Genomic DNA, 25,144 nt, shown 5'->3' on the forward strand with positions numbered 1-25,144 from the left:
ACAATAGTTCTGTTTTTGTTTTTAGTCCTCAACATCTCACATCTATCGGTCAATTCTTAACGTAAAGATTTGAAAGACAGGGCATCGTTAAACAGTGTCCCCAGGAAGCTGTACATTGAAGTGACTTAACTGGGCATTGCAGGGGTGGTTTCAAAGGGTTAAAAAAGTTTCATCTTCCCAAATGTTCCATATTTGTGATCTGGGGACCCTACATATGAAATCTGAAGTCAATCGAACCAAAAGCGTTTTTGACCTCCATTGGACACAATGGTCTTGCAGTTCTAGAAAACTAATTGAATTATTGAATGAATTCTGAAGAGGATATTGGTCAATTTTTGTTTTTATTAACTTGAAACTGTCTTTCTGTTTCTCTGCCTGCCTAACTGCCTGTCTGTCTGTCAGCCTGTCTGTGTCTTTGTCTGTCTGCCTGCCTGCCTGCCTGTCTGTCTGTCTGCCTGTCTGTCTGTCTGTCTGTCTGCCTGTCTGTCTGTCTGTCGGCCTGTCTGTCTGTCGGCCTGTCTGCCTGCCTGCCTGCCTGCCTGCCTGCCTGCCTGTCTGTCTGTCTGTCTGTCTGTCTGTCTGTCTGTCTGTCTGTCTGTCTGTGGGAGAGAGGAGGGAGAAGGAGAGAGAGATGAGAGTAGGGGGAGGCAGGGAAAGAGTAGAGGGAGAGAGAAGAGAATGAAGGGGGATAAAGAGGAGGTAGAGAGTGAGAGACACATAAATGAGAAAAACGTCAACCCTGTGACATTCATATTTTCCCATTGACTGTAATGTATTGCGAAAAACGTAAACTACTGTGACATTAAAAAATAAATTAAACCAAGCTGACCTTATCCTGTGATATCATGTTGTAACCACACTGCTAACCCTAACCTTAAATTAAGACCAAAAAGCACATTTTTGTTTTCATAAATGTTTACAATACAGGCAATTTTGACTTTGCAGCTGGGGAAACCTGATGACAATAAAAATGTCAACCTGATGTTTCATAGGGGAGAGTGGGGTAAGTTGAGCCACCCTTGTTTCTAATACATATATATTATTATAGGACTCTGCACTGACACACACACACACACACACACACACACACACACACACACACACACACACACACACACACACACACACACACACAGTTTCCATAACGGTGGGTTTACTTTTAATGATTGACAGGTGCAACACCCCTGTTAGATTACTTATCATTAGGAGTCTTTTCCTAATGCAAAGTTGTGAAGTCAACACTTCTATTTAACTCTATGTGAACCTTTTGAATAGTAAATAAAGTCATATTGTTTCAACCTATATCATCAAGCTTCAGATAGAAATGAAATATGAATAAATATTAAATATCCGCTCCATGTCAGAAGAGGGGGGGAAGAGAGTACAGCCTATAATTTAACTTTACTGCAAAGGGAGGGTCAGAAGAACTGCCCATAGATAATAAGCAGAGAGCAGAGAGCATACATATAGTTACATATTAGGGACTCCACAAGAGGGGTGAACTGGAGGGCAAAGTTGAAAGGTCATCCAGGATCACCGTTTTAGGCATTTCCTTTGACAATAACCTGTTCCAAAAGAGGTTTGGTTTTTAACATTAGAATGTCCAACAAACTCCAACCCAACAGGTTCATTATTTATACCTCAAGGTCCCCTAGTATCATTATTGGGGCCGTATCAGTTTGTGCACACAACCTGGTCGTACACCATCCACACAGGGTAAGCAAAAACAATGGTAATATCCCTGACTCGACGGAATGATGTCCTCTATCTAATCAGGCCCAGATAAGGCTCCTCATATTGTCTCTTTCTAAAGACCTGCTGTCTCACTGCCTTGGCTTGAAGCTCCAATGTCCAACCGCATGCTTGGCTGTCCGTCTCAGCTGTGACAAATGATTGACTGGGACTTTGCTCTCCTCCTCAGTCCTCCCCACCTCCCCGACTATATCTTTGTTTTGTCTTCAAGGTCCACTGTCAAGATACTTGGACAAGCGGGAATACTCAGTAACAGAGAAGGCTAAGGAGGAAAAGAGTGTGGCTCTCAGTGAATCTCAAAGGGATTAATAACATAAAAAATATCCTCTCTAACTGGAACAAAGTCGTACAAAGGCTCAGACAGTTTGGACACAGATTCATCAAGCATTTGGGTGACCATATTTGGACAAACCGACATTGAAGGAGAGAAACATCTTTCCACAGGTTGAAACTACGACAAGTGGGATATCACAACTGATCCTTGAGAATCAACCTGAAGCCAGTTTCTATTGAGACATAAGACATTTAACTCATAAGATCACAACACATCAGAGCACAGGGAGAGACAAGGTTGAAGGAATTATCAGAGGTGACCTCTACACATACGGGACTCTAGCAGATCACACAGGCCCAACCATGGAGGAGAGAAGGCGTGTGGGCTACTGTGTTCACAGAGAGGTGCTGGATGAGGGAAAAGTGGACCAGTTGGCTGAGAAATCAGATGTTAGAGTCCCTTTCTCTGAAAAAATCAGAGAGTCATTGAGGTAAGGTGATAACCTTACTTTAACCTTGCATACAAAAAAACAATGAAATGAAATGAAAGTGTGACAAAACAGTGTTTAGTGTTGACTTCTCTAGAATGCTGTGTCTCAGAAATGACTCACAATTGAGTGAGTATTGTTAAGTATAATAATGCACAAGGTTGGGTAGGTTAATTTGTAAATGTAATCGGTTACTGTTACAAGTTACCTGTCCAGAATTATGAGTAATGCAACTTTTGAATTACTCAAACTCAGTAATGTAATCGGATTACTTTCAGTTACTTTTGGACTGCTTTTTCCCCTAAAGATGCCATCTGTGATCTTAAGCACAACAAATTCGTAGCATTTTTTACGAATTGGATTCGCATCATATCATATGAATTACCAAAAATCAGGGGGAAAAAAAATGTTTTTTTGCTGTACACCACATTCTACTGTCTGAAATTAGACACAAGTTCTGAAGGATCACTTTGAGAGGCATCCATCAAATGCATTTGGTATGTCATCATAGGGATCTCTGACTCGTCATCAGACTCCTTCAGGTGGAACAAACTTAAACTTGCACATTTTTTAAATTCTGAATTGAATGTCATTGAGTAAACAGAAAGGTGTCGTCAGGTATTTTCTGCAAACACACTTTCTGAACTTAATTTCCCGGGTGCCGATGATTTGGACTTCGATTAATAAGGCAGCCCCCCGCACCTCTCTGACTTAAAGGGGTTGGGTTAAATGCGGAAGGCACATTTCGGTTGAATGCATTCAGTTGTGCAACTGACTAGGTATCCCCTTTCTCTTCCCTAAAACGAATCCAAGAAGTAATCATCCAATTTTTCAAAAGTATCTGTAATCTGATTACAACATTTTAGCTGGTAACGTAACTGACTACAGTAAATATAATAACATCTGTAATGCCTGGACAGTCTCAGTGTATCCTAGTGTTGTTCTAGCAGTTTGTCTAAGAGTATCTGAGTGTGCCTCTTAGTTCCCCCTACAGATGTGGGATCTTAATATGAGCAAGTTTGCTACAGCAGGAAAATGATTCTGCCGCAACAGGAAATGTCAATTATTAAGATCCTACACCTGTATGTCTCAGTAGGTCCTGTGTGCCTGTTTCAGGGCTTTAAGAGATTATCGGTACTCAATTTACTGTTGTCATACCAGGGTTAACACTTTAGAACTGGAAATCGATACCAGGTGCTGGTACTCAAATAGTAGAACATTAGAGGCGAATCTCTGTACCCTCTTTAACCACAGACCTGCATATGTCTCATTAGTGTTAGCTTTTCTAAGTCTGTGTGTGTGTGTGTGTGTGTGTGTGTGTGTGTGTTTGTGTGCATGTGTGTGTGTTTGTGTGTGTGTGTGTGTGTGTGTGTGTGTGTGTGTGTGTGTGTGTGTGTGTGTGTGTGTGTGTGTCTTCTCTCCCAGGTGTTCTGGCCCCAAGCTGAAGAGTTGTATGTTGTCGTCTGTTCCTGTCCTCTCCTGGCTGCCTCGCTACTCCCTCAGAGACAACGCCATCGGAGACCTGATCTCAGGCATCAGTGTGGGCATCATGCACCTACCACAAGGTCTGATTGCCTGACTAAATATAACGTCTGTATTTAAAACATCCTTTTATGTGTCTTGTATTATTGCCTTGTTACCCTCTTTAATAAACACATATTAACCATCTTTGAGTAACCTTTGAATATGAATATATGTTGTGTCACTGTAGGGATGGCCTATGCTCTGCTAGCAGCAGTGCCCCCAGTGTTTGGTCTCTACTCTTCCTTTTACCCCATCCTCATCTACTTCATCTTTGGGTCGTCCAAACACATCTCTGTGGGTAAGTTCTTTACTATGGAGAGAGTACAAACCATGTTTAATGTTTGATGTTACACACAGAGACCATGGGTCCTACAAATTACCCCAAACCATCCAAAACAACCCAAAACAACTCCAAACAGTTACCCTAAAGAAACCCAAATAACCTATACATGCACAAACATTTCAGTCATACTTTTTTTATTATCTCTGCTATCGTGAATAGAATATAGAATCCTGAACCCAATATAGCACAAACCAAACCAAAATGTGAACGAACTGATCATTTGGGTGGTTTTGTGTTGTTTTGGTGGCCAGTTTGTGGTTCTTTCGGGTACTTATGGGTTGTTTTGTGTACCTGTTTGTGGTTCTTTGTGCTTGTTTTAGGTTGTTTTGTGTAGCTTTGGGGGGGTTCTCTTGGGTACCTTTTGTGTTGTTTTGGGTACCTTTTGAGTAGTTTTGGGTACCTGTTTGTGGTTGTTTTGGGTACTTTTGGATTGTTTTGGGTACTTTGAGGGTTCTTTTGGGTACATTTGTGGTGTTTTTGGTACCTTTTTCGGTTGTTTGGGGTGTTTTAAGGTCATTTTGGTTACTTTGGGGTTGTTTTGGTTACTTTGGGGTTGTTTTGGGTACTTTTGGGGTTGTTTTGGGTACCTGTTTGGAGTTATTTGGGGTGATTAGTAGGACCCGAGATGACTATACCTTATTTTGCCATCCAGTGAACACAACACTAATGTTTTACCTAGTCAGAACATTCATTTCAAACTAACTACTTCACTGTACATAAACCTCTCTCTCTCTTAGGTACATATGCAGTGATGAGTGTGATGATCGGGGGAGTGACAGAACGCTTGGCCCCAGACACTAACTTCATGATGTATGACAACGCCACCAATCAGAGTATGGTGGATGTTTTGGCTCGAGACACAGAGCGGGTGAAAGTGGCTGCTGCCGTTACTTTCTTGTCCGGCCTCTTCCAGGTAAATCTGACTGAACTTCCACTGCATGCCACAAGACTGTTAGCCTGCTGAGCTAATGCCTAGAAAGTCTTTAGGTCTCAGGCAAAGTTATTCATCATTACTCGTCTCCAAACTACCTGTCACATTAGCAGAGATTGTATGACAGCCTCTCCCGTGTGCTTGTGTGAATGTGTGTGTAGATGCTCCTGGGCCTGGTTCAGTTTGGCTTTGTGGTGACCTACCTGTCTGAGCCCCTGGTCAGAGGGTACACCACCGGAGCAGCCATCCACGTCATCGTCTCTCAGCTCAAGTACACCTTTGGCATCAGTCCAAAACGCCACAGCGGACCCTTCGCCCTGATCTTTGTAAGTACTACAAACACACAGTTAAATGCATATACTCAAGCATGTGTCCTGTCCCATGTCCTGATGCCCATCTCTCTCTCTCTCTCTCTCTCTCTCTCTCTCTCTCTCTCTCTCTCTGTCTCTGTCTCTCTCTGTCTGTCTCTCTCTCTCTGTCTGTCTCTGTCTCTGTCTCTCTGTCTCTGTCTCTGTCTCTCTCTCTGTCTCTCTCTCCCTGTCTCTGTCTCTCTCTCTTTCTCTCTCTCTCTCTCTCTCTCTCTCTCTCTCTCTCTCTCTCTCTCTCTCTCTCTCTCTCACTCTCTCTCTCTCTCTCTGTCTCTCTGTGTGTGTAGACGGTGATAGAGGTGTGTTATCTGGTGCCAGAAACCAACATAGGCACTCTAGTGGTGAGCCTGGTGTCCATCATTGGCCTCGTCATGGTCAAGGAGCTCAACACCTACCTGGGCAAAAAGCTGCCAGTACCCATTCCTGTAGAGCTGCTAGGGGTGAGTCACAGTCCCACTCCTCCTACACCCAACAGAGGATAAACAGATTAGTTCCCATCATGAATATTAGACCAATTAATGGCATTGAGATAAAATTGTTGTGCATTAACAATGGATAATGAAGTGGAGTAGGAGGAACACTGTTAATGTAGAACACAAATATAGTAACTTTATTTTGACCACATAAACAGCCAAACATTATTTTTATGAAAGTACAACAAGGTACTGTAACAACTATCTATGGATAGAGTATATTTTATTCAATCTAAGTTCCAACTGTGAAAAAAGTTGCTCTCTATCTCTCTCTGACAACATTGACTTTAATAGCTGATTTTTTTTTTACAAAAGATTATCTAGAGATAATGTATAATGTCCACTAATACCGAATGTGGATTCAAACATTGAATTAATCTCTTCGTCTGTCTGTCTGTTGTCAGATCATCATCGCCACGGTGGTCTCCTGGCAGGTCAACCTGGAGGGGGAGTATGGAGTGGAAGTGGTGGGAGAGATCCCCTCTGGGTGAGGAGAGGAGCATTATACACACATAGAGATACCACATAGATACACAACCACATAGATACACAACCACAGATACATATTTTTTTAAACGTTTTATTTTATTTTACCTTTATTTAACCAGGTAGGTTAGTTGAGATCAAGTTCTCATTTACAACTGCGACCTGGCCGAGATAAAGCAAAGCAGTGTGAAACAAACAACAACACAGAGTTACACATGGAATAACAAACATACAGTCAATAATACAATAGAAAAAGTATATATACAGTGTGTGCAAATGAAGTAGGATAAGGGAGGTAAGGCAATGAATAGGCCATAGTGGCTAAATAATTACAAAATAGCAATTTAACACTGGAGTGATAAATGTGCAGAAGATGAGTGTACAAGTAGAGATACCTCGGTGCAAGGAGCAAAATAAATAAAATAAATAACAGGATGCGGATGAGGTAGTTGGATGGGCTATTTACAGATGGGCTATGTACAGGTGCAGTGATCTGTGAGCTGCTCTGACAGCTGGTGCTTAAAGCTAGTGAGGGAGATGTGTCTCCAACTTCAGTGATTTTTGCAGTTTGTTCCAGTCACTGGCAGCAGAGAACTGTAAGGAAAGGCGGCGGAAGGAAGAATTGGCTTTGGGGATGACCAGTGAGATATACCTGCTGGAGCGCATGCTATGGGTGGGTGCTGCTATGGTGACCAGTGAGCTGAGATAATACGGGGCTTTACCTAGCAAATACTTATAGATGACCTGGAGCCAGTGGGTTTGGAGATGAATATGAAGCGAGGGCCAGCCAACGAAAGCATTCAGGTCTCAGTGGTGGGTAGTATATGGGGTTTGGTGACAAAACGGATGGCACTGTGATATACTGCATCCAATTTGCTGAGTAGAGTGTTGGAGGTTATTTTGTAAATGACATCGCCAAAGTCAAGGATCGGTAAGATAGTTAGTTTTATGAGGATATGTTTGGCAGCATGAATGAAGGATGCTTTGTTGCGAAATAGGAAGCCAATTCTAGATTTAATTTTGGATTGGAGATGCTTATGTGAGTCTGGAAGGAGAGTTTACAGTCTAACCAGACACCTAGGTATCTGTATTTGTCCACATATTCTAAGTCAGAACCGTCCAGAGTAGTGATGCTGGATGGGCAGGCAGGTGTGGGCAGCAATCGATTGAAGAGCATGCATTTAGTTTTACTTGCATTTAAGAGCAGTTGGAGGCCACGGAAGGAGAGTTGAATGGCAATGAAGCTCGTCTGGAGGTTAGTTAGCACAGTGTCCAAAGAAGGGCCAGAAGTATACAGAATGATGTCGTCTGTGTTGAGGTGGATCAGAGAATCACCAGCAGCAAGAGCGAGCGACATCATTGATGTATATAGAGAAAAGAGTCGTCCCGAGGATTGAACCCTGTGGCACTCCCATAGAGACTGCCAGAGGTCCGGACAACAGTTCCTCTGATTTCACACACTGAACTCTGTCTGAGAAGTAGTTGGTGAGCCAGGCGAGGCAGTCATTTGAGAAACCAAGGCTGTTGAGTCTGCCGATAAGAATGTGGTAATTGACAGAGTTGAAAGCCTTGGCCAGGTCGGTAAATACAGCTGCACAGTATTGTCTCTTATCGATGGCGGTTATGACATCGTTTGGAGAAGGTATGGTGGGATTTCAAATGGTCGGTGATCTGTTTGTTAACCTGTTATGGATCCCTTCGCGCGCCAATCCCTTTAGCGGGATCGATTTGACAACATCCAATGAAATTGCAGAGCGCCAAATTCAAACTACAGAAATATCAATATTCAAGATTCACGAAAATATAAGTATAATATATGAAAATAAAGCTTAACTTTTTGTTAATCCAGTCGCAGTGTCAGATTTCAAAAAGGCTTTACGGCGAAAGCAGACCATGCGATTATCTGAGGACAGCGCCCGCATACAAACACATGAAAATAATTTTCATCCAGGCAGGTGGCGACACAAAAGTCAGAAATAACGATATAATAAATGCCTTACCTTTGAAGATCTTCTTCTGTTGGCACTACAAAATGTCCCAGAAACATCACAAATTGTCCTTTTGTTCGATAATGTCCTTCTTTATATCCACAAAATGTCAATTTATTTGGTGCGTTTGATTCAGAAATACACCGGTTCAAACTCGCCCAACATGACTACAAAGTATCTAATAAGCTACCTGTAAACTTGGTCCAAACATTTCAAACAACGTTCCTAATCCAACCTAAGGTATCCTAAAACGTAAATAATCGATACAATTTAAGACGGGATATACTGTGTTCAATACCAGATAAAAACAATATGAAGCGCGTTCCAGTTCACACGCATCAAACAGTAGAGTCCACTTGGAATGATACTTACAATGAACAGCCCTACTTCTTCATAGCTCAAAAGAAAAACATCAACCGATTTCTAAAGACTGTTGACATCTAGTGGAAGCCATAGGAACTGTAACCACGTTCCTATTAAATAGGGCTGAAAACAGTGACCTCATTTTTTTTCCACTGACAAATCAATTCTGTTATACTCACAGACATTATTTGAACAGTTTTATGCATATCCTAGCTTCTGGGCCTGAGTAACAGGCAGTTTACTTTGGGCACGGTTTTCGTGAAAATACGTGAAAATACTGCCCCCTATCCCTAAGACGTTTTAACTTGGCTTTCGAAGACCTTAAAAAGGCAGGGTAGGATAGATATAGGTCTGTAGCAGTTTGGGTCTAGAGTGTCACCCCCTTTTGAAGAGGGGGATGATCGCGGCAGCTTTCCAATCTTTGGGGATCTCAGACGATATGAAAGAGAGGTTGAACAGGCTAGTAATAGGGGTTGGAACAAATTTGGTGGATAATTTTTGAAAGAGAGGGTCCACAATGTCTAGCCCGGCTGATTTGTAAGGGTCCAGATTTTGCAGCACTTTCAGAACATCAGCTATCTGGAAAGTAGAAATGCGGGAGGCTTGGGCAAGTTCCTTTGGGGGGCGCAGAGCTGTTGACCAGGGTAGGGGTAGCCAGGTGGAAAGCATGGCCAGCTGTAGAAAAATGCTTATTGAAATTCTCAATTATCGCAGATTTATCGGTGGTGACAGTGTTTCCTAACCTCAGTGCAGTGGGCAGCTGGGAGGAGGTGCTCTTATTCTTTACAGTGTCCCAGAACATTTTGGAGTTTGTGCTACAGGATGCACATTTCTGTTTGAAAAAGCTAGCCTTTGCTTTCCTAACTGCCTGTGTATGTTGGTTCCTAACTTTCCTGAAAAGTTGCACATCGCGGGGGCTATTCGATACATAACCACATAGATACACAACCACAGATACATAACCACATAGATGCACAACCACAGATACATAACCACAGATACACAAACACATAGATACACAATCACAGATACACAACCACATAGATACATAACCACATAGATACACAACCACAGATACACAACCACATAGATACACAACCACATAGATACATAACCACATAGATACACAACCACAGATACATAACCACATAGATACACAACCACATAGATACAAAACAACATACAGTACATACACAGCCATAACAGCCCATATCCCAGATACTCAGTCACATAGTCTAACTACACAACCACTCGTGCAGATGCCATTATACCTAGCTATACAACCACCAAACTACAGTACACAACATGATCACACAAAGATATCCTTGTCAAGGAGAATAACAGTTACCTTTGTTTCTCTTCCCTAGTCTACAGCCCCCTGTCATGCCTACAGCCTCTCTATTTGGGCAGGTGATAGGTGATGCCTTCGCTCTGTCTGTGGTTGGCTACGGCATTGCCATCTCCCTCGGACGGATCTTTGCCCTAAAATATGGCTACAAAGTTGACAGCAACCAGGTAAAATCATTGTCAATGACTATGTGATTGGAAATCTCTCTGAGTGTGGTTGTTGTAATGTGTGGCATGCACTGCTTGTGAATGACTGGTTGTGCTATTCACTCCCCTATTTACTGAAGAAAGTGGTCTCTACCTGGTTTAGGAATTGATAGCCCTGGGTCTCAGCAACACCATTGGAGGGGTGTTTCAGTGCTTTGCAATCAGTTGCTCCATGTCCCGCACCATGGTACAGGAAAGCACTGGGGGCAAGACTCAGGTACAGACTCCTCTCATTATGACAGTAGTCATACATTATTCTGTTGCATTGATAAGTGGGTTCATTAAAAAACACTTGAAGCGTTAATTAAAACCACATCACACACCCACATGGATTCATTAAAACACATATAATTAGTTGTCTAGCTCATCATGTAAACAGACAGGGCTCAATATTCACAACATTACACAATTACAGGAGGGCCTGGTTGTTGTCTGTTTTAACCCTCACTGATCCATCTCTCTCTCCCTCCCAGGTGGCGAGTGCGCTTTCAGCCATGGTGATTCTGGTCATCATGCTGTGGATTGGGGCTCTCTTTGAAGAGCTGCCAAAGGTACCATTGTATTGGCTGTTTGTTAATAGACTGAAGTGGTTTTGTGTGTGATTGTGATTGGTGGCTGTCTCTCTGTCCACCAGGCCGTGTTGGCAGCCATAATCTATGTGAACCTACAAGGCATGATGAAGCAGTTCATGGACATTCCAACTCTGTGGAAGAGCAATAAAGTGGATATGGTGAGTGAGTGAGAGAGAGATGGAAGGGGGAGAGAGAGAGCAGGGGGAGATGAAGGAGGAGATGAAGGAGCAGAGAGGAGAAAGAGGGCGGGGGAAGGAGGGGGAGGGGGATATATTGGAGAGATGAAGGAGGAGAGTGGAGAAAGAGGGCGGGGGGAGGAGGGGTAGAGGGGGATATATTGGAGAAATGAAGGAGGAGAGGAGAAAGAGGGCGGGGGGAGGAGGGGTAGAGGGGGATATATTGGAGAGATGAAGGAGGAGAGGAGAAAGAGGGCGGGGGGAGGAGGATATATTGTAGAGATGAAGGAGGAGAAAGAGGGTGGGGGGAGGAGGGGTAGAGGGATATATTGGAGAGATGAAGGAGGAGAGAGGGGAAAGAGGGCGGGAGAGGAGGGGAAGGGGGATATATTGGAGATATGAAGGAGGAGAGGAGAAAGAGGGCGGGGGGAGGAGGATATATTGGAGAGATGAAGGAGGAGAAAGAGGGAGGGGGGAGGAGGGGTAGGGGGATATATTGGAGAGATGAAGGAGGAGAGAGGAGAAAGAGGGTGGGGGGAGGAGGGGTAGGGGGATATATTGGAGAGATGAAAGAGGGCGGGGGGAGGAGGATATATTGTAGAGATGAAGGAGGAGAAAGAGGGTGGGGGGAGGAGGGGTAGAGGGGGATATATTGAGAGATGAAGGAGGAGAGTGGAGAAAGAGGGCGGGGGGAGGAGGGGTAGAGGGGGATATATTGGAGAAATTAAGGAGGAGAAGAGAAAGAGGGCGGGGGGAGGAGGGGTAGAGGGGGATATATTGGAGAAATGAAGGAGGAGAGGAGAAAGAGGGCGGGGGGAGGAGGGGTAGAGGGGGATATATTGGAGAAATGAAGGAGGAGAGAGGAGAAAGAGGGCGGGGGGAGGAGGATATATTGTAGAGATGAAGGAGGAGAAAGAGGGTGGGGGGAGGAGGGGTAGAGGGATATATTGGAGAGATGAAGGAGGAGAGAGGGGAAAGAGGGCGGGAGAGGAGGGGTAGGGGGATATATTGGAGAGATGAAGGAGGAGAGGAGAAAGAGGGCGGGGGGAGGAGGGGTAGAGGGATATATTGGAGAGATGAAGGAAGAGAGAGGAGAAAGAGGGCGGGGGGGAGGAGGGGGATATATTGGAGAGATGAAGGAGGAGAGGAGAAAGAGGGTGGGGGAGGAGGGGTAGAGGGATATATTGGAGAGATGAAGGAGGAGAGGAGAAAGAGGGTGGGGGAGGAGGGGTAGAGGGATATATTGGAGAGATGAAGGAGGAGAGGAGAAAGAGGGTGGGGGAGGAGGGGTAGAGGGATATATTGGAGAGATGAAGGAGGAAAGGAGAAAAAGGGAGGAGGGGGAGGGGGATATATTGGAGAGATGAAGGAGGAGAGGAGAAAGAGGGTGGGGGAGGAGGGGTAGAGGGATATATTGGAGAGATGAAGGAGGAGAGGAGAAAGAGGGTGGGGGAGGAGGGGTAGAGGGATATATTGGAGAGATGAAGGAGGAGAGGAGAAAGAGGGTGGGGGAGGAGGGGTAGAGGGATATATTGGAGAGATGAAGGAGGAAAGGAGAAAGAGGGAGGAGGGGGAGGGGGATATATTGGAGAGATGAAGGAGGAGAGCGGAGAAAGAGAATAGAGGGGCAAAAGGGGAGGATGAGTTAGATTTTATTTAATTGTTTTTTCCTCACAGAGGTAATATGATCCCATAGTAGAAACAGAAGTTTGGTGAGGGAGGAGGATGTGTGTTAACTTTCCTCTGTCTGCCCCCCTCCCTCTCTCCCTAGCTGGTGTGGGTGGCCACTCTGATCCTGACCGTGCTCTTCAACCCTGACATTGGCCTGGCAGCCTCCATTGCCTTCTCCATGCTCACCGTCATCTTCAGGACCCAGCTGTGAGTACACAACTGCTCTCACACACACACACACACACACACACACTAGAGTGTACACGCCTACACACACACACACACAAATCTATCCCAGACAGACTCCACCTAACCACAAACATCCAACACTATTCATTTGGATCTACCCCACACATCATTAAACCACCCATTCACTCTTAAAAGTCATTTTAACAGATTTAAAAGGGACTAGATGTCATATCGCTACACTTGTGAAACTATCTTTGAAAAAACATACCAAATTGTGTTATAAATCGTGTGTTAAATCGCTACACCTGTCTATTTGTCCCTTTAAGGCCGAAGTACTCCCTCCTAGGGCAAGTCCCTGAGACCGACATCTACAGACCAGTGGAGAACTATAATCAGGTATGCATCCATGGCAACAGGATATAAAAACATACAGTATGTATTCAGTTACTCTCTAATCATACTGCCACTCAACCAAGAGGGAGTCTTCAACATGTAGGTATCAGGTCTATGTCTGTGGAGGTGTTTCACTTTGCTTTTCTATCAGTTGTACGGTATACTTCAACTAGGGGCTAGGGGGACGTTTCCCCTAGTTACAGATCTAGGATCAGCTTCCCCTCCCCAATCATATCCTTAATACTGGAATCATTAGTTGCAACATCCATTTTTGGACTTATAAATGAATGATATACACCCATTGATTCTAGAAGAATATCATTTATAAATTCCTTAACTGTCGTAACCGATCAGAACCCAAAATATTAGCTTGTTTTACTCCAATGTTTGTAAACAATGTAAATGTAAACACTGTATAGCCTCAACATGGTTAAAACTATACTTTTGATATCCATTGCTCTGTGTATGAATTTGAGAGTGGATACATTTCTTTCAATCATAGCCGCGGGAAATAGGGGTGCTGAGCGGGATGCAGCACCCACTGAAAAAACATAAATAAATACAAAGGATTTATAAAAATAAAAACAAAATCCCAAAAGTACTGCACTGGGCCTTTACAAGTCCTGTATTAGGGACCCATACAGACATCTGTAGCACGGGCAAACATTTTTCCAGCACCCCTCCCACATTAGTCTTTATTATAATAAGAGCATTGATAAAAAATGACCATTGTCTTTCAGGTGAATGAGATCCCTGGTGTGGTGATCTTCCGCTCCTCTGCGACCCTCTACTTTGCCAACGCGGAGATGTACCAAGACGCCCTGGCAGAGAAGGTGAGGTCACAGGAATTACTATGCACTACACAAGCATACTTTGACAAATTGTCAAAACGCCTGACCTGTTTTGCTTCCATTCTGCTGTGTGCGTATGGAGAGCGTGACAGACATTGTTAGGGTGGCATCCATTCCTCTCTCCTCTCTACAACCTCTCTATGCTGTCATGTTCCAAGGCAGGAATAATAAAATATGATAGAATGTCTCACTCCCTTGCTATTGTGTCTCCAGAGTGGGATTGACATCACCAAGCTCATCTCCCAAAAGAAGAAAGCAGAGGCCAAGAGACTGAGGAAGGAAAAGAAAGAGGCCAGGAAAGCCAAGAAGGACGCAAAGAAGAATGCACAGGAATGGGTGAGGAGGAGGAGTGGCACTGAAGAGATCATTCCAGTCTGTTTGTATATCTCCAATGAAATCCACTAATATGGTCAATGTGTTCGGAGAGTATTGGATTTCTATGCAGGTAATGTGTTGGGTGAGTGTCTTATGGATGATCCATCCATGTCTTGTCCTGTCCAGGAAGGCGAGCCAGACAGTTCGGAGAACGAGGTGGAGAAGGGTGTGGCCACAGTGGAGGAAGGGAGTAAACCTGACTCCACCCTTCCTCGTGCCATCATCCTGGAACTGAGTCCAGTCAACTTCCTGGATACTGTGGGCGTCAAGACTCTACGCAATGTGAGTCGTCTGCATGCACTGATATCCATCTTACTCAACCTTTTAACCTGTTCTGCCAGCTTACCTCCCTCTATCTCTCTCTATGTTCTCTGATAAAATGCAAAAATGCAATGTTGCCAAAATGAGAGACACAATTCAAGCAAAATGAATGGAGCAGTCTCTTTCTTGCTCTCTCTGACCTGACCGTTGACCTCTCTGGTGCTGCTTCAGATCCAAAGAGACTACGGTGATATTGGTGTAGAGGTAGTCCTGTGTGGATGTCAGAGTGAGTGTTACATTTTCCTCCAATGCTAAACATACAACACTGTAACATACATACCCTGAGTGCTGAAAATAGTGGATGTTCCTGTAGTGGGTGTTCCTGTAGTTGTGTCTGTGTTTCTGTGTTTACTTGCATTCTCTTATGTAATTGCTTATCATTACTGATTATACAGGCAAAATCACTATAGTGGCCAATGTTTATGTAGTTAAGAATGTTGATTAACCATAATGTTTGATCACATCACTCACTACTCTCTCCCCATCCATTCCTCCCTCCTCTCTCTCTCTCTCTCTCTCCCTCTCTCTCTCTCTCTCTCTCTCTCTCTCTCTCTCTCTCTCTCTCTCTCTCTCGCTCTCTCTCTTTCTCTAGCTGGTGTTATTGAGAACCTGGAGAGTGGAGGGTTCTTCAGTGAGAAAGTCAGCAAAGCATGTCTCTTCTCCTCAATCCACGATGCAGTGCTTCACTGTCAGACAGACAGGGCCAAGATGAACAAAGATGACGAGGTGAAACATACTAACACACACGGGCACGACACGGGCACGACACGGGCACGACACGGGCACGACACGGGCATGACACGGGCACGACACGGGCACGACACGGGCAAGACACGGGCACGACACGGGCACGACACGGGCACGAACACACAAGCATGTCTACACAAATATACACACACACACAAACACACTCACATTATTTTACTAAAATAATGTGAACCTGTTTATATTGTTTATACACACAAATGGTTATTTTCAAACATTTGTTTTTGTGGGGTTTAGGTGTTGGTTGCTGGCAGCTCTGTTTTAGCATTTAGTTGCAAGTGTGACTCTTCTACAGCTCCACATGGAGAGTGTCTGTGGTACTTGGTCAGGGAACACACAGTACAATCAGGGAATGTTTTACCAGTGATTAGGCAGGTTATACTGATAGATCCTGAAAAGCCTTCTCTGAAAGCGTCATGCGGTGTTTGGAATACAAAGCCTCTTGACCTAAGCCTCTCTGAAGCATTGTGCAGAGACTATGTTATGAAACTGCCGAGGGTGGTGGCTGTGTTGAAACAGGAAGTGCCATTAACTTCACAAGATCTTCCTCTCAAACCAACAAACTCAGTCTGCTGACATTATGTGCAGGGTGGCCCCAAACATCTATGTGACTATACAAGAGTGGTCCACAATGTACGTGACCCTGAGTGGAGCTTTTGCCTTTAGTTTTAGATTGTAGTTGTTAACTATTTATAACCAAACCAGCGATGGTATAACACTCTGTCCTCTCCTCGTTTCTCCCCACTCTCTCTCTCTCTCTCTCTCTCTCTCTCTCTCTCTCTCTCTCTCTCTCTCTCTCTCTCTCTCTCCCTTGCTCTCCCTCGCCTGTCTTTCTCTATCTCCCTCTCTGCTCTCTAGGAAATGCAAGCGACTCATTTCTGAATACTGAGGGTAATGGAGGCATCTTACTGTATGGGACTTGGGTACTTATTAAAAAGTTCAGAATACTTGACATTCACATTATGTCCACATATTTTTTGACACAGAAAGAAAGAATGTATCAAAACGAGACACAGATACAAACACTTCAACGAGACACAAACCTTGACAACCCCAGATGAATGTTAGCCTTGTACTCCATACAATGTGCCAAGGATGTTGAAACAGAATAGTATTATTCTATGACCTTCCTATAAGCAAATAGATACACCTTTGGGGAAACTTTTATATTGAAAGATATTTACATTTTCTGTGCTAAATAAACTATTGTATATTTATTGTTTAAATTGTTAACAAATAAAAAAAACATCTAAAAACATGTTTCTCTTCATACCTAACTTTATATTTGTTGTAGGAAGAATAGTGTTGGTTATCTGTTGTGATTGTCAACATACATGGTTGATTCTATATTGCAGAGATGCATTGTGTTCAGAGTCATGTCTATATCAGTTCATTGTCAAATGTTCAATGTCAATCAAGATAATGACTTAATGTTCAATAGTATCTGCATGTGCTGTGTCATATAATCTTCATTTACTGATGTAGCTAAGCTTGTGCTCAGGATGCAGAGCATGATGTATAGGTCAAATCAAATCAAATCTAATTTTATTTGTCACATACACATGGTTAGCAGATGTTAATGCGAGGGTAGCGAAGTGCTTGTGCTTCTAGTTCCGACAATGCAGTAATAACCAACAAGTAATCTAGCTAACAATTCCAAAACTACTACCTTATAGACACAAGTGTAAGGGGATAAAGAATATGTACATAAAGATATATGAATGAGTGATGGTACAGAGCGGCATAGGCAAGATACAGTAGATGGTATTGAGTGCAGTATATACATATGAGATGAGAATGTAAACAAAGTGGCATAGTTAAAGTGGCTAGTGATACATGTATTACATAAAGATGCAGTAGATGATATAGAGTACAGTATATACGTATGCATATGAGATGAATAATGTAGGGTATGTAAACATTATATTAGGTAGCATTGTTTAAAGTGGCTAGTGATATATTTTACATCATTTCCCATCAATTCCCATTATTAAAGTGGCTGGAGTTGAGTCAGTGTGTTGGCAGCAGCCACTCAATGTTAGTGGTGGCTGTTTAACAGTCTGATGGCCTTGAGATAGAAGCTGTTTTCAGTCTCTCGGTCCCAGCTTTGATGCACCTGTACTGACCTCGCCTTCTGGATGATAGCGGGGTGAACAGGCAGTGGCTAGGGTGGTTGTTGTCCTTGATGATCTTTATGGCCTTCATGTGGCATCGGGTGGTGTAGGTGTCCTGGAGGGCAGGTAGTTTGACCCCGGTGATGCGTTGTGCAGACCTCACTACCCTCTGGAGAGCCTTACGGTTGTGGGCAGAGCAGTTGCCGTACCAGGCGGTGATACAGCCCGACAGGATGCTCTCGATTGTGCATCTGTAGAAGTTTGTGAGTGCTTTTGGTGACAAGCCGAATTTCTTCAGCCTCCTGAGGTTGAAGAGGCGCTGCTGCGCCTTCTTCACGATGCTGTCTGTGTGGGTGGACCAATTCAGTTTGTCTGTGATGTGTACGCCGAGGAACTTAAAACTTACTACCCTCTCCACTACTGATCCATCGATGTGGATAGGGGGGTGTTCCCTCTGCTGTTTCCTGAAGTCCACAATCATCTCCTTAGTTTTGTTGACGTTGAGTGTGAGGTTATTTTCCTGACACCACACTCCGAGGGCCCTCACCTCCTCCCTGTAGGCCGTCTCGTCGTTGTTGGTAATCAAGCCTACCACTGTTGTGTCGTCCGCAAACTTGATGATTGAGTTGGAGGCGTGCGTGGCCACGCAGTCGTGGGTGAACAGGGAGTACAGGAGAGGGCTCAGAACGCACCCTTGTGGGGCCCCAGTGTTGAGGATCAGCGGGGTGGAGATGTTGTTGCCTACCCTCACCACCTGGGGACGGCCCGTCAGGAAGTCCAGTACCCAGTTGCACAGGGCGGGGTCGAGACCCAGGGTCTCGAGCTTGATGACGAGCTTGGAGGGCACTATGGTGTTAAATGCCGAGCTGTAGTCGATGAACAGCATTCTCACATAGGTATTCCTCTTGTCCAGATGGGTTAGGGCAGTGTGCAGTGTGGTTGAGATTGCATCGTCTGTGGACCTATTTGGGCGGTAAGCAAATTGGAGTGGGTCTAGGGTGTCAGGTATGGTGGAGGTGATATGGTCCTTGACTAGTCTCTCAAAGCACTTCATGATGACGGAAGTGAGTGCTACGGGGCGGTAGTCATTTAGCTCAGTTACCTTAGCTTTCTTGGGAACAGGAACAATGGTGGCCCTCTTGAAGCATGTGGGCACAACAGACTGGGATAGGGATTGATTGAATATGTCCGTAAACACACCAGCCAGCTGGTCTGCGCATGCTCTGAGGGCGCGGCTGGGGATGCTGTTATCTCATGTTCTACCACCCAAGGCAGTGTTCAGAGTGTCAACAACATATGCTGCCTATATCTCTTAAAGGCACAGTCAGGAGAGAGTGTTAGAAAAGACTATATGATACCGAGAGACTGAGAAACAGCTTCTGTCACCAGGCCATTAGACTGTTAAACAGCCATCACTAGCAAGGTACCTTCCCAGTACTCTGCCCTGCACCTTAAGACTAATGCCCCATGTATAGAGAGATATTGAACACTGGCCACTTCATATACACTTCATATATTGTTTACTCACTGTGTATGTACAGTTGAAGTTGGAAGTTTACCTACACTTAGGTTGGAGTCATTAAAACTCGTTTTTCAACCACTCCACAAATTTCTTGTTAACAAACTATAGTTTTGGCAAGTCGGTTAGGACATCTACTTTGTGCATGACACAAGTAATTTTTCCAACAATTGTTTACAGACAGATTATTTCACTTATAATTCACTGTATCACAATTACAGTGGGTCAGAAGTTTACATATGCTAAAGTTGGCTGTGCCTTTTTACTTGGATTAAATGTCAGGTATTGTGAAAACATGAGTTTAAATGTATTTGGTGAAGGTGTATGTAAACTTCCGACTTCAACTGTATATACTGTATTCTCAACATAACTCATCCTAATATACCTACTACTGTACACACCATTTTATTTTCCAAATGATATACAGTTGAAGTCGGAAGATTACCTACACCTTAGCCAAATACATTTAAACTCAGTTTTCCACAATTCCTGACATTTAATCCTAGTAAAAATTCCCTGTTTTATGTCAGTTAGGATCACCACTTTATTTAAAAATTGTGAAAAGTCAGAATAATAGTAGAGAGAATGATTTATTTCAGCTTTTATTTCTTTCATCACATTCCCAGTGGATCAGAAGTGTACATATACTCAATTAGTACATGGTAGCATTGCTTTTAAATTGTTTAACTTGGGGCAAATGTTTCGTGTAGCTTTCCACAAGCTTCCCTGTCACGACTCCGACCGAAGGTGGCTCCCCTTCCCGTTCGGGTGGCGCTCGGCGGTCGTCGTCGCCGGCCTACTAGCTGCCACTGATTATTTCCTCCCCCTCCCTTATGTGTTCATTGAGTGCACCTGTTTTGAATTTTGTATAATTAGTGAGGCTTTATTTAGTCAGCCGGCCCGCCTGGTTCCTTGTGCGGGATTAATTATTGTGACCTTCTGTGTTGTGTAAACTTGTGTGCACGTCTGTGAGTTACGTGCTTTCCCATTTCGTGGGTCTTTTCTGGACAGTTTAAGTCCCCCTGTTTAGGGCGTTTGTTTTGTATTACGCCCTGTGTTTTCGTGGGGTTGGCTTATGTTCACCGTTGTGGTGCATTAAAATAGCACTCCCCTGAACTCTCTGCTTCCTGCGCCTGACTTCTCACCCACTACACTCAGAACGTTACAGAATCCCGCACCCTGAGGAATGGAGTCAGCAGGAGCAACAGCCAATCCCCTCCCCTCGATGGAGGAAAGGGTTCTACATCATACCACCGTTCTCCATCGGATCGGAACGGCTATGGATCAAGTGATGGAGAGAATGGACCGATGGGAGAGAAGTGGTCTCCTCTCTCCACCTTCGGCTCCCCCCCCTCAGGACTCCCCATCTCCTGACTCCAGCACCCTCCGTCTTACGCTCCCGAGGGTCTATGATGGAGCGGCGGCGGGGTGCCAGGGGTTCTTACTCCAGCTGGAACTGTACCTAGCCACCGTCAGACCCACTCCCTCGGGAGCGGAGAGGGTGAGTGTCCTCATCTCCTGTCTCACGGGTCGTGCTCTGGAGTGGGCGAACGCAGTCTGGAATGGCCCAGACTCAGCGAAGGAGCACTACCCAGAGTTTTCCCGCCGCTTCCGCGCAGTGTTTGACCACCCTCCAGATGGCCGAGCAGCGGGAGAGCGACTATTCCATCTCCGGCAGGAGAAGAGGAGCGCCCAGGATTACGCGTTGGAGTTCCGGACCTTGGCAGCAGGATCTGGGTGGAACGACAGGGCTCTTATCGACCATTACCGGTGTAGTCTCCGGGAGGACGTCCGCAGGGAGCTAGCGTGTCGGGACACCGCTCTTTCCCTGGATGAGCTAATTGACATGTCCATCCGACTGGACAATCTGCTGGCTGCCCGCGGGCGTTCGGAGAGGGTCCTGTGTGTTCCACCACCCAGCACCGCCACTCCCGTTCCGATGGAGTTGGGAGGGACTGTGCCGAGGGGTACCGGAGGAGGAGGCTCCCTCTGCACCAGCTGTGGTCGGAGAGGACACACGGCCGATCGGTGCTGGGGGGGTCCGTCTGGGAGTCGAGATGGCAGGCGGAACATTTCTCGATCACCCCAGGTGAGTCAGCACCAAACTCACCCAGAACCCCCTGTTGGTCACATGTTTGTCTTGATTTTTTTCCTTAAATTTTTCCCCTCTTCCCAGCATAGGGCGCTAGTCGATTCAGGCGCAGCTGGGAACTTTATGGATCGCGGACTCGCTACTAAATTAGGTGTTCCGCTTGTGCCGATAGATTCTCCCTTTCCCGTGCACTCCCTAGATAGCCGGCCATTAGGGTCAGGGGTGGTCAGGGAGACCACGGTTCCACTGGACATGGTAACGCAGGGGAATCATAGGGAGCGTATCAGTCTCTACATTATTGATGCGCCTGCGTTTCCAGTGGTGCTAGGGATTCCCTGGCTGGCCTGGCACAATCCTAAAATTTCGTGGAGACAGGGGGTTCTCCAGGGGTGGTCAGAGGAGTGTTCTGGAAGGTGTCTGGGAGTTTCCATCGGTGCCACGTCGGTGGAGAGTCCAGACCAGGGTCCCACGGTGTGCATTCCCCCCGAGTATGCCGATTTGGCAATCGCTTTCAGTAAAAAGAAGGCGACTAAATTACCACCACATCGACCGGGAAGGGATTGTGCGATAGATCTCCAGGTAGACGCTGCGCTTCCCAAGAGTCACGTGTACCCATTATCCCAGGAGGAGACGTTGGCTATGGAGACATATATCACGGAGTCTCTGGGACAGGGGTACATTCGGTCCTCCATCTCACCCGTCTCCTCAAGTTTCTTTTTTGTGAGGAAAAAGGAGGGAGGTTTGCGTCCGTGTATTGATTATAGAGGTCTAAATGCCATCACGGTGGGATTCAGCTACCCACTACCTCTCATTGCTACGGCAGTGGAATCATTTCAGGGAGCGCAGTTCTTCACAAAATTGGATCTCAGGAGCGCGTATAGCCTGGTGCGTATTCGGAAGGGAGACGAGTGGAAAACCGCATTTAGTACCACATCGGGCCACTATGAGTACTGCGTCATGCCGTATGGGTTAAAGAATGCTCCAGCCGTTTTTCAATCCTTTGTAGACGATATTCTCAGGGACCTGCACAGGCAGGGAGTAGTTGTTTATATCGATGATATTCTGATCTACTCAGCCACTCACGCCGCGCATGTGTCTCTGGTACGCAGGGTGCTTGGTAGACTGCTGGAGCATGACCTATACGTCAAGGCTGAGAAGTGTGTGTTCTCCAAACGAGCCGTCTCCTTTCTGGGTTATCGCATTTCCACCTCGGGGGTGGAGATGGAGGGTGACCGCAGTAAGGCCGTGCGTAATTGGCCGACTTCGACCACGGTAAAAGAGGTGCAGCGGTTTTTGGGTTTTGCCAACTACTACCGGAGGTTTATCCGGGGTTTTGGCCAGGTAGCGGCTCCAATTACCTCACTGCTGAAGGGGGGTCCGGTGCGGTTGCGGTGGTCAGCAGAGGCGGACGGAGCTTTCAACAAGTTGAAGGCGCTGTTCACGGATGCACCCGTGTTGGCCCATCCGGACCCCTCTCTAGCATTCATAGTGGAGGTGGATGCGTCCGAGGCTGGGGTGGGTGCCGTGCTATCACAGCGCTCGGGTACGCCACCAAAACTCCGCCCCTGCGCTTTCTTCTCGAGGAAGCTCAGCCCAGCGGAGCGTAACTATGATGTGGGTGACCGGGAGTTGTTAGCGGTGGTCAGGGCTCTGAAGGTGTGGAGACACTGGCTTGAGGGGGCTAAGCACCCCTTTCTCATCTGGACCGACCACCAAAATCTGGAGTATATTCGGGCAGCTAGGAGACTGAACCCGCGTCAGGCAAGGTGGGCCATATTTTTTACCCGATTCCGGTTCACTTTATCGTATAGACCGGGCTCCCAGAACGTGAAAGCGGATGCACTGTCCCGCCTTTACGACACAGAGGATAGGTCCACCGAACCTACTCCCATCCTTCCCGCCTCAAAGCTGATAGCACCGGTGGTATGGGAGGTGGACTCGGACATCGAGCGGGCGTTACGGGCTGAACCCGCGCCTCCTCAGTGTCCGGCGGGGCAGAAGTACGTGCCGCTTGGTGTTCGGGACCAACTGATTCGGTGGGCTCACGTCCTACCCTCCTCGGGTCACCCTGGGGTGAGGAGGACAATAGGAAGCCTTCGGGGGAGGTATTGGTGGCCTACCTTGGCTAGGGACGTTAAGGTTTATGTCTCCTCCTGTTCAGTATGCGCCCAGAGTAAGGCTCCTAGGCACCTTCCTAGAGGGAAGTTACAACCCCTCCCCGTTCCACAACGGCCATGGTCACATCTATCCGTAGACTTCCTGACCGATCTTCCCCCGTCTCAGGGGAACACCACGGTTCTGGTGATTGTGGATCGGTTCTCTAAGTCCTGCCGTCTCCTCCCGTTGCCCGGTATCCCTACAGCCCTACAGACTGCGGAGGCATTATTCACCCACGTCTTCCGGCACTACGGGGTGCCGGAGGACATCGTTTCTGATCGGGGCCCCCAGTTCACGTCCCGAGTATGGAGGGCGTTCATGGAGCATCTGGGGGTCTCGGTCAGCCTGACCTCCGGTTATCACCCCGAAAGTAATGGGCAGGTGGAGAGAGTAAACCAGGAGGTGGGTAGGTTTCTGCGGTCGTACTGCCAGGACCGGCCAGGGGAGTGGGCGAGGTACATCCCCTGGGCCGAAATGGCCCAGAACTCACTACGCCACTCCTCTACTAATGTGTCCCCTTTTCAGTGTGTGTTGGGGTACCAGCCGGTCCTGGCACCGTGGCATCCGAGCCAGACCGAGGCTCCTGCGGTGGAGGAATGGGTGCAGCGCTCCAAAGAGACCTGGAGGGCCGTCCGGGAATCCCTTCAACAAGCTAGTGGACGGCAGAAAAGGAGTGCTGACCGCCACCGCAGTGAGGCCCCCGTGTTTGTACCGGGGGACAGGGTCTGGCTCTCGACCCGAAACCTGCCCCTCCGCTTGCCCTGCCGGAAGCTTGGGCCGCAGTGTGTAGGGCCTTTCAAAGTCCTGAGGAGAATAAACGAGGTGTGTTATCGATTACAACTCCCTTCCTATTATCGTATTAACCCCTCGTTTCATGTGTCTCTCCTCAGGCCGGTGGTAGCTGGTCCCCTACAGGACGGTGAGGTGCCGGAGGTCCCTCCTCCCCCTCTGGACATCGAGGGGTCCCCGGCGTATACGATACGGGCCATTCTGGACTCGAGACGCCGGGTGAGGGGCCTGCAGTACCTCGTGGACTGGGAGGGGTACGGTCCGGAGGAGAGGTGCTGGGTACCGGTGGGGGACATTGTGGATCCGTCAATGTTGAGGGATTTCCATCGCCTCCATCCGGAGCGCCCTGCGCCTCGTCCTCCGGGTCGACCTCGAGGCCGGTGTCGGCGCGCTGCGGGAGCCGCGCGTCAAGGGGGGGGTACTGTCACGACTCCGACCGAAGGTGGCTCCCCTTCCCGTTCGGGTGGCGCTCGGCGGTCGTCGTCGCCGGCCTACTAGCTGCCACTGATTATTTCCTCCCCCTCCCTTATGTGTTCATTGAGTGCACCTGTTTTGAATTTTGTATAATTAGTGAGGCTTTATTTAGTCAGCCGGCCCGCCTGGTTCCTTGTGCGGGA

General features: G+C 46.5%; 1 protein-coding gene across 1 annotated transcript; it reads left to right on the forward strand.

Annotated features, from left to right (window-relative positions):
• The first annotated feature begins 1,877 nt into the window (after window positions 1-1,877).
• slc26a6 (solute carrier family 26 member 6) lies at window positions 1,878-17,112 on the forward strand. Its single transcript, XM_036947317.1, has 19 exons — window positions 1,878-2,516; window positions 3,939-4,078; window positions 4,225-4,335; window positions 5,118-5,293; window positions 5,473-5,637; window positions 5,967-6,119; window positions 6,557-6,639; window positions 10,357-10,504; window positions 10,647-10,760; window positions 11,017-11,094; window positions 11,178-11,273; window positions 13,063-13,169; window positions 13,478-13,547; window positions 14,285-14,377; window positions 14,609-14,731; window positions 14,897-15,052; window positions 15,263-15,317; window positions 15,684-15,817; window positions 16,715-17,112. The coding sequence occupies exons 1-19, from the start codon at window positions 2,389-2,391 to the stop codon at window positions 16,736-16,738; spliced, it is 2,154 nt and encodes a 717-aa protein (XP_036803212.1). The 5' UTR covers window positions 1,878-2,388; the 3' UTR covers window positions 16,739-17,112.
• Window positions 17,113-25,144: the final 8,032 nt, after the last annotated feature.

The sequence above is a fragment of the Oncorhynchus mykiss genome, chromosome 16 (genome assembly GCF_013265735.2).
Source record: "Oncorhynchus mykiss isolate Arlee chromosome 16, USDA_OmykA_1.1, whole genome shotgun sequence".
NCBI lineage: Eukaryota > Metazoa > Chordata > Actinopteri > Salmoniformes > Salmonidae > Oncorhynchus > Oncorhynchus mykiss.

What these genes read in the sequence shown, in the direction of transcription:
- slc26a6 (XM_036947317.1), top strand. Translation starts at nt 2,389, where the DNA reads ATGGAGGAGAGAAGGCGTGTGGGCTACTGTGTTCACAGAGAGGTGCTG. An exon ending in TCTTTGAAGAGCTGCCAAAG is followed by an intron (nt 11,095 to 11,177) that starts GTACCATTGTAT and finishes TCTGTCCACCAG; the next exon opens with GCCGTGTTGGCAGCCATAAT. An exon ending in GCGTCAAGACTCTACGCAAT is followed by an intron (nt 15,053 to 15,262) that starts GTGAGTCGTCTG and finishes GTGCTGCTTCAG; the next exon opens with ATCCAAAGAGACTACGGTGA.